The sequence below is a fragment of the Onychomys torridus genome, chromosome 8 (assembly GCF_903995425.1).
Source record: "Onychomys torridus chromosome 8, mOncTor1.1, whole genome shotgun sequence".
Taxonomy (NCBI): Eukaryota; Metazoa; Chordata; class Mammalia; order Rodentia; family Cricetidae; genus Onychomys; species Onychomys torridus.
The window spans coordinates 86,006,486-86,018,555 of NC_050450.1; the positions used below are offsets into that span (position 1 = coordinate 86,006,486).

The 12,070-nt window shown below is 40.1% G+C and overlaps 1 protein-coding gene across 3 annotated transcripts in view; it reads right to left on the reverse strand.

The window, feature by feature from the left end:
• Fbxo47 (F-box protein 47) overlaps positions 1 to 12,070 on the reverse strand; it is a 29,008-nt gene that overhangs the window by 828 nt on the left and 16,110 nt on the right. For 2 of the 3 annotated variants that reach the window (XM_036196902.1, XM_036196903.1), the window contains exons 6-10: positions 8,751 to 8,859; positions 6,448 to 6,624; positions 2,968 to 3,114; positions 1,476 to 1,618; positions 790 to 949 (exon numbers count right to left, since the gene is read on the reverse strand). In XM_036196902.1, the coding sequence (XP_036052795.1) occupies positions 790 to 949; positions 1,476 to 1,618; positions 2,968 to 3,114; positions 6,448 to 6,624; positions 8,751 to 8,859 (736 nt within the window). The remainder of the gene's footprint in view (positions 1 to 789; positions 950 to 1,475; positions 1,619 to 2,967; positions 3,115 to 6,447; positions 6,625 to 8,750; positions 8,860 to 12,070) is intronic. The other variant, XM_036196904.1, reaches the window with a different exon arrangement.

A 12,070-nucleotide genomic window follows, 5' to 3' on the forward strand; every position in this document is an offset into this window, starting at 1 on the left:
TGGTCTAAGCTTTAGTATCTTTTCATTTATGACCTTGGGCAAGTCAGGTTATTTCTATGTTTTCTTTTTCTCATCTATAAAACAGGGCTAATTAGAAGCTGGAGAGATGGCTTAATGGTTAGGAGCACCAGCCAATTCCTTTTTGCAGAGGACCCTGGTTTGATTCTCAGCACTCCCATGGTGGCTCACAATCATCTGTAACTCCAGTTCTAAGGAATCTAACACCCTCTTCGGATCTCTGCAGGTATCAGGCATGCATATGGTGCATAGACATACATGCAGGCAAAATAAAAGAACAGCAAAAGCCAAATGATAGTGGTGCACACCTTTAATCCCAGCACTTGGGAGGCAGTGGCAGGTGGATCTCTGTGAGTTCCAAAAAAAGCTTTTTTAAAAAACAGCAGGGTTAATTATCATGTTGGCCATTTAGTAAACTAAATTAGTATCTGTTAAAACCTACACAAGGCCCTGTGTGGTAACGTACGCCTTTAGTCTCAGCATTTGGAAGGCAGAGGTAGTTGGCCTCTGTGAGTTCAAGGCTAGCCTGGTCTACATAGAGTTCCAAACCAGTTAGGTCTACTTAGAAAGAGACTGTCTCAAAAAACCAAAATCATATTTCCAGACAGAGTTTCACTATGTAGCCCAGGCTGGCTCAAACTTCAGCTCTCTTGCTCAGGCTTAAGTACTGGGACTATAGGTGTGCACCACCAAGCCCAGTTAGTTGCATCTGAGGCTGAGACCTGAAGGCACTATCCCTCCCTCCTATGAACTGTCTACACTCTTACTTACCAGACATAATAGGCTGCAGCATTTCCATGGTGACACAGGCAAAAGCATTTGCCACACTCTGCAGGAAGCTCTTTCTCTCTGCTGCAGTGCTGAAGACTTTGCAGACTTTCTGCATCATTCTAACTGTCCAGTCCATGCAATATAGCTCTTTCTCACACACCTGATTCAGATGCACAAAGCACTATTATCAGTCTTCATGTGAAGAAAGCTGTAAAGCTTCAAGTGAGAGTGACAATGACAGCTTGTGATGTAGCATAGTTTATAGCACAGGATACCCACTGAGACTGCAAATGGGAAACGCTCAGTACGTGAATAAAATGGGAGTGTGATGGCACATGCCTGTAATCCCAGCACTCAAATTCAAGGTCAGTGTTGCCTACATAGAGAGGATGGGGCCAGCCTGGGCTATGTAAGACTGTCTCAAAAAACAAAAACAAATAAAATATGTAATTTAATACTTATTTCTTTAATAATATTTTCTGTAAATCTCAGTTTTTGGTAGGCCCGTGTGTGTGTGTGTGTGTGTGTGTGTGTGTGTGTGTGTGTGTGTGAGAGAGAGAGAGAGAGAGACAGACAGACAGACAGACAGACAAACCTGGGTTTTGTAAGCACCAGGGAAGCAGCTCTATTGCTGGGTCAAGTGAATGCTAAATAACTTGCTAGAGAAAAATTTAGTTTTTACTTACCAAAGCCAAAAAGACTATGAGCCTTGCGAGCTCAATGGCCCGTCCGTTCACTGCTTTACTAGCCATGAAAGTGAAGCAGATGTTGTTCCCGCTCAGGATCAGGAGGCGTGCATTGTTCTCCAGAAGCCACTCCCGGGGAACCACTTTTATTAAAGGAAGAACAGGTATTTAATGAGAAATTACACAACTGCTGTAGTGAACATCTTTAGACACATCCAATATTATATTACTTTATTGGAAATGTAATTAGTGCCAAGGAAAATACTCAGAAACAATGTTTTAGGTTTGTTCTTTCTTTCTTTCTTTTTGGTTTTTCAGACAGGGTCTCACTGTGTAGCTTTGCGCCTTTCCTGGAACTCACTCTGTAGACTAGGTTGGCCTCAAACTCACAGAGATCCTCCTGGCTCTGCCTCTCAGAGTGCTGGGATTAAAGGCGTGTGCCACCGCCGCCCAGCTCTTTCTTTTCTTTTTGAGACAGGGTTTTTATGTAATCTAGAAGAGTATGTATGTGTGAGAACTTGTAAAATGAGAGTAAGCAAACCCATTAAACTATGAAGTGACCTAATACTACTATGTAAAATTGGGAATTGAACCCCTCCTGGGGAACTGTTGGCTACTGATGGAAGCTATGGTAGTTACAGCCATTGTTTTCAGTTGTGTACCCACTGGTGAGTCTACCAGGCTCCAGGGGACGGTTCTATACCCATGGTCATGTGGACAGCTGTAGTTGGACATTTCTTGTCCCAACCACCTGGTCCCAAATAAACACACAAAGACTTATTTAGTTACAATTCTCGGCCAATAGCTCAGGCTTATTACTAACTACCTCTTACAACTTAACCCATGTACTTCCCTGGACTTGTAGCCTTTACCTCTATCCCATTTTAGGTGTCCAACTAGGTCTCCATCTGGCTGGTGACACCTGACTCTGCCCTCTCCTTTCTATCATCCTAAGTTTGGTCACCCTGCCTATACTTCCTGCCTGGCTACTGGCCAATCAGTGTTTTATTAAACCAGTTCAAGTGACAAATCTTTACAGTGAGCAAGAGGATTATCCCACAGCAAACATCCTGGTTAAACTTAGTGGGTCACAAAACAAAATAAAAAGACATGACAGAGAGAAAGTCTTATAGAGAGGAGGAGGGGACTTTATGGAAGTGGGAGGGAGCTAAGAGAGGGCGAAGAGCAAGAGTAATCAGAATGCATTACATACATGCATGAAATTGTCAAATAACACATTAACTTAAAACATTGGAAATTGAGATAAACACATTCTTACACCACATGTATTTACATACTCCACATACATACAAGCACATACACAAAGCTAAAAACGTTTTAGAGCAGTAACAAGACATATATAATACGACATATTGAGCAATTAGTGATTTCTAATACACTCTTTGTTACTTAGAGAATTGTCTGTATAACTTCACAGCTGTATTCTAATACTAAATTTCTATTACTCTATATAAGGAAATACATATTTCACCTGATAGTTCATCTACAAGACTGATAACATCATCTGCCGTCCACTCTTTGGTACTTGTGTCATAGAGTAACTTAATGGCATTAGCCAAGCCTTTCAAACTGGATTCATCTGTGGGTCCTTCTACCATTTCCTGCCAAATCACCTGCCCTGGATTGAAACAAAAAGTAGGCTATGACAGATTAGATAGTTTGTGATAAAGATTTCAGGATTTGTTTAGAATGGGAAGGATTACACAATCCCATTACTTATATAAGCTACAGTCATCATTAAAATGTCCACTCTGATATCATTATAAATTTGAGTTTCTCATTAACTGTGATGAAACACAGCAATAATACCTAAACCAAGTAACTGAAGTAGTTTGAACATGAAGAACAGTGCTTTTGTGACTCTCTCCTGAGGAGCTTTTACGCATGCTCTGGTAGGTCTTCCTTTCAACAATTCTTCTTTGAGAAGCCCACACCCATATTACTTAACACTCATATTACTAACACCGTGTTACTTTCTCCTAAGAAAGAGTTCTCTTAAGTCTCTGCTTAAGCCTATATTAACATAATTTTTAACTTAATTTTTTGTTACTGGGGATTATAGTGGTTTTTTTTAAGGTTTTGTTTTATATTATTTTATGAGTATGCATGTTTGCCTGCATATATGTCTATGCAACATGTGCATGCCTGGTGCCAGCAAAAGTCAGAAGAGAGCATTGGATCACCTGGATGGGAGTTACAGATGATTGTTAGTTACCATGTGGGTGCTGGAAACCAAACCTAGGCCTTCTGGAAGAGCAGTCAGTGTTCTTAACCACTGAACCATCTCTCCAGCCCTTTATATTAACGTATCTTTAATAAGTCCCAACTCTCTTCATAAAAAGAACAGTGCTTCTACCTATTTATTATCTGTATTATCCTTTCCTGTGTGAATGTGCATGCATGTGGAGGCCGGGGTGTCATTCCTCAGGAATCATTTACTTTTTTATTTTTTTATTATTAATTATTTTTGAGACAGTGTCTTTCCTTGGGGCTCACTTCTCAGACTAAGATGGCTGGGAGCCTGAGGGGTATGCCCATTGCTACATCCACAGTGTTGGGATCACAGCACAAGCCACTACACCCAGCTTTTTCCCTGGGTGTGGGGGTCAGAGTCAGCTCTTCACGTTTGCACAGCAAGCACATTGCCTACTGAACTATCTCAGCCTCAAATAGTGCTCCCAGTACACAGATGAGGATAGTGCTCCCAGTACACAGATGAGGACAGTGCTCCCAGTACACAGATGAGGACAGTGCTCCCAGTACACAGATGAGGACAGTGCTCCCAGTACACAGATGAGGATAGTGCTCCCAGTACACAGATGAGAAAAATGCTCCCAGTACACAGATGAGGATAGTGCTCCCAGTACACAGATGACACAGATTGGAATGTCAACTGCTATAATTTTACTAAAATCAAGTAAAACCTACTGGCATGCTTCTATTAGCATCTTTCAAACATTTGGATCACAACAGAGCAGCTCAGTCACTTTCTATTTATTGCCAATCTTCTCTGTGGCTTATACACAACATTTTAATTTCAAAATAAAACTCCTGGCTGCTAGCCAATATGCACTAAAACTGGTTATCTACTGAGTGAAGTGGAATAAGGAAATGTAAGATAAATTTAACATTAATCTCAGCACAACCTAGGGTAACAAACACCCCCCACCCCCCAGAGAGGGTTTCTCTCTGTAGCTTTGCGCCTTTCCTGGAACTCACTCTGTAGCCCAGGCTGGCCTTGAACTCACAGAGATCTACCTGCCTCTGCCTCCCGAGTGCTGGGATTAAAGGTGTGTGCTACCACGCCTGGTGGTAACAAACTTTTTTAAAGTCAGATTTTGAATTTGAAAACCTACAACTAAGTAAATCATCAATTTGGGGCTCTGTTTTGTTTCTTAACATCATCAGTTCCCGCCAGCAGTAAACATCACCTCGAGTTACATTAATGTTTAAGATGGGAAAGCAGCACTTTTAGGTAAATAAGAGATGACAGGAGCCAGGCAGTAGTGGCCCATGCCTTTAATCCCAGGATTTAGGAGGCAGAGGCAGGCAGATATCTCTGAGTTTGAGGCCAGCCTGGTCCCCAGAGCGAGTTCCAGGACAGCCAGGGCTACAGAGAAACCCTGTCTCAAAAAGCCAGAGAGAGAGAGAGAGAGAGAGAGAGAGAGAGAGAGAGAGAGAGAGAGAGAGGACAGGAATATATCTGGTTCTGACTCAGAGCAGAACAATTTCTGTCTTGAAGCTCAGGGTATGCACAAGTTAATGCAGTATGTTTTTGAAATGGTGAAAGCACACTTTAAACACTAGCAATGATAGACCTAAGTAAAGACAAAAGGCCTTTCTTGGGCCTTCAACACGGCTCAGTGGATAAAGGTGTAAAGGTGCTTGCTGTCAACATGGTGACCATCCCAGAACCCTACAGTATACAGTGAGAAGTGGTTCCTATAAGTTGTCCTATGACTTCACAGACATGCCACATTTTACACACGTGTACATACACACACAAAATAAATAAATAAATAGATGGCATTTATTTATTTTAGAGACAAAGTCTTACTGTGGTGGTTTGAAAAGTATAGCCCCCAGAGATTCATGTGTTTGGATGCCCATAGGGAGTGGCACTATTAAGAGGTGTGGCCATGTTGGAGGAAGCGTGTCACTGTGGAGGTGGGCTTTAAGGTCTTATATTCGAAAGCTATGCGCATGTGTGACATAGTTCACTTCTTGCTGCCTGAGGATTAAGATGTAGGACTCTCAGCTCCTTCTCCAGCACTGTCTGCCTGCATGCCACCTGCCATGATGACAATGGACTAAACCTCTGAAACTGTAAGCCAGCCCCAATTACATGTTTTCCTTTCTAAGAGTTGCCCTGGTCACAGTGTCTCTTCACAGCAATAGAACCCTAACTAAGAGACTTACTATGTATCTCTGACTGGTCTGGAACTCTATGTATCAGAATACAGTCCAAGAAGGAGTCATGTGAGGAGAATTCTGAGTGCTTGGAGAAAACTCCAAGAAAACAAGCCAAGTGTCTCAGTTTCTTTAAAATCATGAAATTTTTCTTGGAATGTGTTTTCACACTCTTCCCAGGTGTAACAGACAGGAGTGAGTTAACTTCAAATTATTATTACATTTAACAATAGTTATTTGTTTATATGAAAAACATGTTTTTGCCATGTGTGGCTTTCCTTGTGATTGGACACTTTCCTCGTGTGATTTTTTTTTTTTTTTTTTGAGACAGGGTTTCTCTGTGTAGCTTTGAGCCTTTCCTGGAACTCTTGTTCTGTAGCCCAGGCTGGCCTCGAACTCACAGAAATCCGCCTGACTCTGTCTCCTGAGTGCTGGGATTAAAGGTGTACACCAGCAGTAAAGTTTTTAAAAAGCCTCCTAAAGCAAAAGTAATTAACCAGGTATGTAACACACATATCCTCAAAAAAGAAATGGTGCTTACCATCTTGAGGAGCTGTCGGTCCAAAGATAATATATAGCAATCTTGCTTGATTCACCATTGGCCATGGTTTTAATATTCGAGTCAACCAAAATGCAGAATCACTTCGTTGTGTCCAATGATCAAGTAGGACATTCCTACAGAACAGTCTAATCCTTAACTCTAGTTTTCGGGAACTTCCTATAAAGAAAAGGTTGTAAATAATTTTTCTAGAAAGGTAAGTTGCATACTGGATAATGATCAGAGCCAGCTATTAACCGCCATGGTTAAAGAGAGATCATAGACTGAGTGTATAAACAGAAGTCACCAAGAAGTAGAAGGTGCCTTAACTTTATAGTTTGATTGTCTTCCATGCTTACTTTCCTTATTTAGCTTCAGTAATTTGAATAATGGTAAATTAAATCCATGCTCAGTTTTACCAGAATCTTATGTACTTTTAGATTTACATATTTAGATAGGGTCTCATGTATCCCAGACTGGCCTTGAACTCATTATGTGGTTAATACTAAACTTCAGATCTTCCTGCTTTCACCTCCCCAATGCTGGGGTTACAGGTGTGTCATTGCACCCAATGTATGTGGTGGCAGGGATGAAATGCATCTTCAGCCAGATTTTGGATTTAACAGGAAATAAATATAAAGACCAGACATACATTATCCACATACTTTGTACTGAAATTGATACTCCACTTTCTTCTACAAAAATTTTAAGAGTTATGATTTATTTATATTTTTGGCTTAATAATTTTTTTCAATTGTATTTATTTTTATTTTATGTATATAAGTGTTTTGACTGCATATATGTCTGTGTACCACATGTGTGCAGTTTTAAAAATTATTACATTTTTAAATTTTGTGTGTGCCTACATGTATGTGAGTATGTGCCATGGCATGCATGTGGAAGTCAGTTCTCTGGTCTCCCATGTGAATCCTAGGGAACTCAGGTTCAAGAACCTTTACCTGCCAAGTCAACATCCACAATTTTAGCTTTTTGTAACTGGTTCTGATATAGCCCAAAATGGCTACAAATTCTATATATATAGCTCAGACTAACCTGGAACTTCTAATCTTCTTGCCTTCTTTTCTAAGTGCTGAGATCAGAGGTATGAGATAAGCCTGATTTTCTTAAATTTAGTTAATTAATTACTTATCTTTCAAACAGGGTTTGTGTATCCCAGGCTGGCCTTGGACTCAGTACACAGCTAAGGATGACTCTGAGCCTCTGATCCACCTGGTTCCAACTACAAAGTGCTGGGATGACAGGCATGAGTCACCATATCAGTTTTATTCAGTGTTGGGGCATCCTAAGAAAGTATTCTACCACCATCTAAACTACATCCCCAGACCCCAAACTGAGTCTTAAAGCATGAGATAGAAAGAAAGTATTTTAGAAAAATGAGAAAATGAAAAAGGTTCCCAGAAGATACTACAATTGCATAAAGGGCATTGGAGACACAGTAAGTAGAAAGAACAATATGCTCAAGTCAAGCTAAAACAGTGGACAGTAAGTTTGATTTTTTTAATTTTTTTAAAAAATTTTTTATTACGTATACAGTGTTCTGTCTGCACACTAGAAGAGGGTACCAGATCTTATTACAGATGGTTGTGAGCCACCATATGGTTGCTGGGAATTGAACTCAGGACCTCTGGAAGAGCAGTCAGTGCTCTTAACCTCTCTTAACCTCTGAGCCTTCTCTCCAGCCCAAGTGTGATTATTTTTGAGACAGAATCTCTCCATGCAGCCCTGGCTATTCTGGAACTCAGTATGTAGACCAGCTTAGACTCAAACTCCCAGAGACTCATCGACTCTGCCTCCCTGAGTGCCAGGATTAAAGGTGTGCACCACCACTGCCTGGCTCATCACTTTTTTTTTTTTTTTTAAATACTGAAATGTTTCAAGTTGACAGAAAAGTAAAAATACAGTAACAAATACAGTGTGCAAATCAAGTTTAGTCAAAGCTTTACATCTTTCTATGTTTGCTTAAGGGTTTTTAAAATAAGTAAGTATTCCGAATGTTGAATTTTTAGTTTATCAATTCCAATCACTTTCCCCAGAAGAATCACTATCTTGGATTTGGGGTTTGTCCTTGTCCCTTCTATGTTATCAGGTTTCTCCAGAGGAACTACCAACAGGAAGCAGATCACATCCACATGGTATCCTACTTTCTGTGGTGCTGGGATCGAACCCACTACCAACCAAGCTACATCCCAGCCCCTCCACAACTTGTTTTACGTATACTTTTGAACTCTACCTCTTATTAACAATTCATCTCTATTCAATATTATCTTTGAAATGAAGCTCTTTACCTGGTTTGTTACAGACAACAGTCTGCATCTTACGGGAGAGATTAGTCAACTCACATAAGTAGTTATAAACACGATGGCACTCAAGTTCATCCCAACCTGCTGTTAAGGTCTGAGGAAAACAGAAGAAACATTTGCACAAGTTCAGACACAAATTGGAAGGGTAAGCCACTACTACTTAATAAAAATAGGCTGTTTGAAGTATATGACCTAGGTGATGTGCAATTTTTACCCTCAATTCACAAGAAATCAACATAATTGCAACCTAGAAATTCTCCAAAATCTTGCCTCTTTTTTGTTAGGAAGAAAGGTGTTTTTGTGGCTTTTTAAAAATAATTTATTTTTATTTCATGTGCATTGGTGTTTTGCATATATGTCTTTGTGAGGGTATTGGATCCTCATGAGTTGCCATGTGGGTGCTGGAAATTGAACCTGGGTCCTCTAGAAGAGTAATCAGTGCTCTTAACCATTGAGCCATCTCTCTTGCCCCCCACCACATTTTTTAATTTTTTTTTTCTTTTTTTCTTTCAAGATATGGTTTCTCTGTGTAGTCCTGGCTGTCCTGGAACTCAGTTTCAAGACAGGGTTTCTCTGTAGCTTTGGAGTCTGTCCTGGAACTCACTTTGTAGACCAGGCTGGCCTCGAACTCACAGAGATTCGCCTGCCTCTGCCTCCCAAGTGCTGGGATTAAAGGTGTGCACCACCGCCACCCGGCCACTCAGCAAATCTTAAGGTTTTTATAAATTTATTTTGATTTTTGAGTATATGTCTCTGTGAGGTTATGCCACATGAGTGAAGGTGCTTGTGGAAGCCAGGAGAGTTGGAGCTACAGACAATTGTGAGCTGCCCTGATATGGTGCTAGGTGTTTTGCAAGAGCATCAAGTATTCTTAGCTGACAACCACCTCTACAGCCTTCTCAGTTTGGACCTCACTCACTACTGTACTACGAGTGGTCTCAAACCCTAGATCTGCCTGCAGCAAGTCTAAGTAATGGGACTCTAGTCCTGGTTTTGTGACTCAGTTTTTAAACTTAAATTAAATCAAACTAAATTAAACCAATTATTAATTTATTTTTGTGTATATGTGTGTATGAGAGAGTGTATGTGACCACAGAGGATACACACAAGGGGATGTTGGGTGTCCTCTTCTACATGTTCCTATTCCTTTGGGACACTCTCTCACCAAACTTAGAACTTGTAGTTTTTGGTTATGCTGGCAGCCAGTAAGCTCCTTGGATGGGATTAGAGGTCACCATGGCAATGGAAGCTTATTACTGGGGTACTGAGGATTTGAATTTAGGTCTTCATACTTAACACACCAAGTACTCTTACCTACTGGACCATCTTTCAGCCTCTGTGGCTTAGTTTTACAGTAGACTGTCTATGACTTTTACGCTTGTCATTTTGATATTGTTTACAAATGATAATGATTTCATTTTAATGTGATAATTGATTATAACTTGCTTGTTTTTAAATAAATGAAAACAGACATTTAATAACTGTCTTGAATATATAAAAATGTACAAACATGGGCTGGAGAGATGGCTCAGTGGTTAAGAGCACTGACTGTTCTTCCAGAGGTCCTGAGTTCAATTCCCAGCAACCACATGGTGACTCGAAACCATCTGTAATGAGATCTGGTGCCCTCTTCTGGCCTGCAGGCATACATGCAGGCAAGACACTGTATATATAATAAATAAATAAATCTTTTAAAAAAATGTGCGAGGCGGTGGAGGCACACACCTTTAATCCCAGCACTTGGGAGGCAGAGCCAGGCGGATCTCTGTGAGTTCGAGGCCAACCTGGGCTACCAAGTGAGTTCCAGGAAAGGCACAAAGCTACACAAAGAAACCCTGTCTCAAAAAACCAAAAAAAAAAAAAAAAAAGAAAAAAAGAAAAAAAGGACTTTATTTAAAAAAAGTACAAACATATAAAAAGGAGATTTAAGTAGCATACAATTATATAAATTCATTAATCTTGTAGTTTATTCAGTTTTTTAAACTTATTTTTCAGACAAGGTCTCACTCTGCAACCCTGGCTGCTGGACTAGAAGTTATTAGGTAGACCAAGCTGGCCTCTGCTTTTGCCTCCAGAGCACTGGGATTAAAGGAGTGTGCCACCACTCTTAGCCCCTCATATAAACCCTTAAAATAATTAACTGGATTTCAGCGGTTTAAAAAAACGATCTTCTGGGACAGTGAGACAGCTCATTAGGTCAAGGTGTAACACCCAACCCACAGGGTGGAAGGAGCACCAGCTCTTACAAGTTGTCACTCTGACACTGACACAAATACAAATTAAAACATTTCTGGGGGGCTGGAGAGATGGCTCAGAGGTTAAGAGCACCGACTGCTCTTTCAGAGGACCTGAGTTCAATTCCCAGCAACCACATGGTGGCTCAAAAAAAAAAAAAAAATCTGTAATGAGATCTGATGCCCTCTTCTGTGTACATAATAAATAAATAAATCTTTAAAAAAAACATTTCTGATTTATTTTATTTTATGTGTATAAATGTTTTGCTTGCATATACACATGTGTATCATGTGTGTGCTTGATCCCGAAGAAGGTCAGAAGAGGGCTGTAGGACCTACTACAACTGAAGTTTGGATGGGTATGAGTCACCATATGCATGCTGGGAATTGAACCTGGGTCCTCTGGGAGTGCAGCCAATGCCCACAACCGCTGAGCATTTCTCCAGACCTACACACATTTTAAAAAAATTAATCTTCAATCCCAGCACCCCACAATTTAACTTTATTCCTTCTAGAATGAGAGAAATTGCTAAGCAGTGATTATTTCTGGTGAAAAGAAATCAGTAGATGGGAGTTAGGCCTGGGAGGGAGACTTTTTATTTTATATATTTTGTTCCTTTTGAATTTTACATGAATGCATATCTTTAATACTTAATCCAAAGGTAGAAAGTACAAAACAAATGAAAAAAAGTAAAAATCTGTTTTGGACGACTGTTAGTAGGAAGTCCTAGAGTCTGGGTGCATAAGAGCTGGTGGCTGGGAGGCTGGGATACAGCATATGATTCTCAAGTATAGTCCTGAGGAATGAGGTAAGAGCCTAAGGTGGTTATAAGTTTCAAATCAGATAATTCATAAAGACTGCTTTAGGACTTCTGGCACATATAAGGCTTAATAAATGATACTTTTCATTTTTTTCCTCTTTATAAGAGATTAGTAGATATTCTTGACATAATAAATTGATTTCTAAAGTCACATTTCAGGAAACTAGTCCATAAATTTAAACTGAAAATACTCATAAAAAAGCCAGATGTAGGGGCTGGAGTGATGGCTCAGTGGTTAAGAGCACCAACT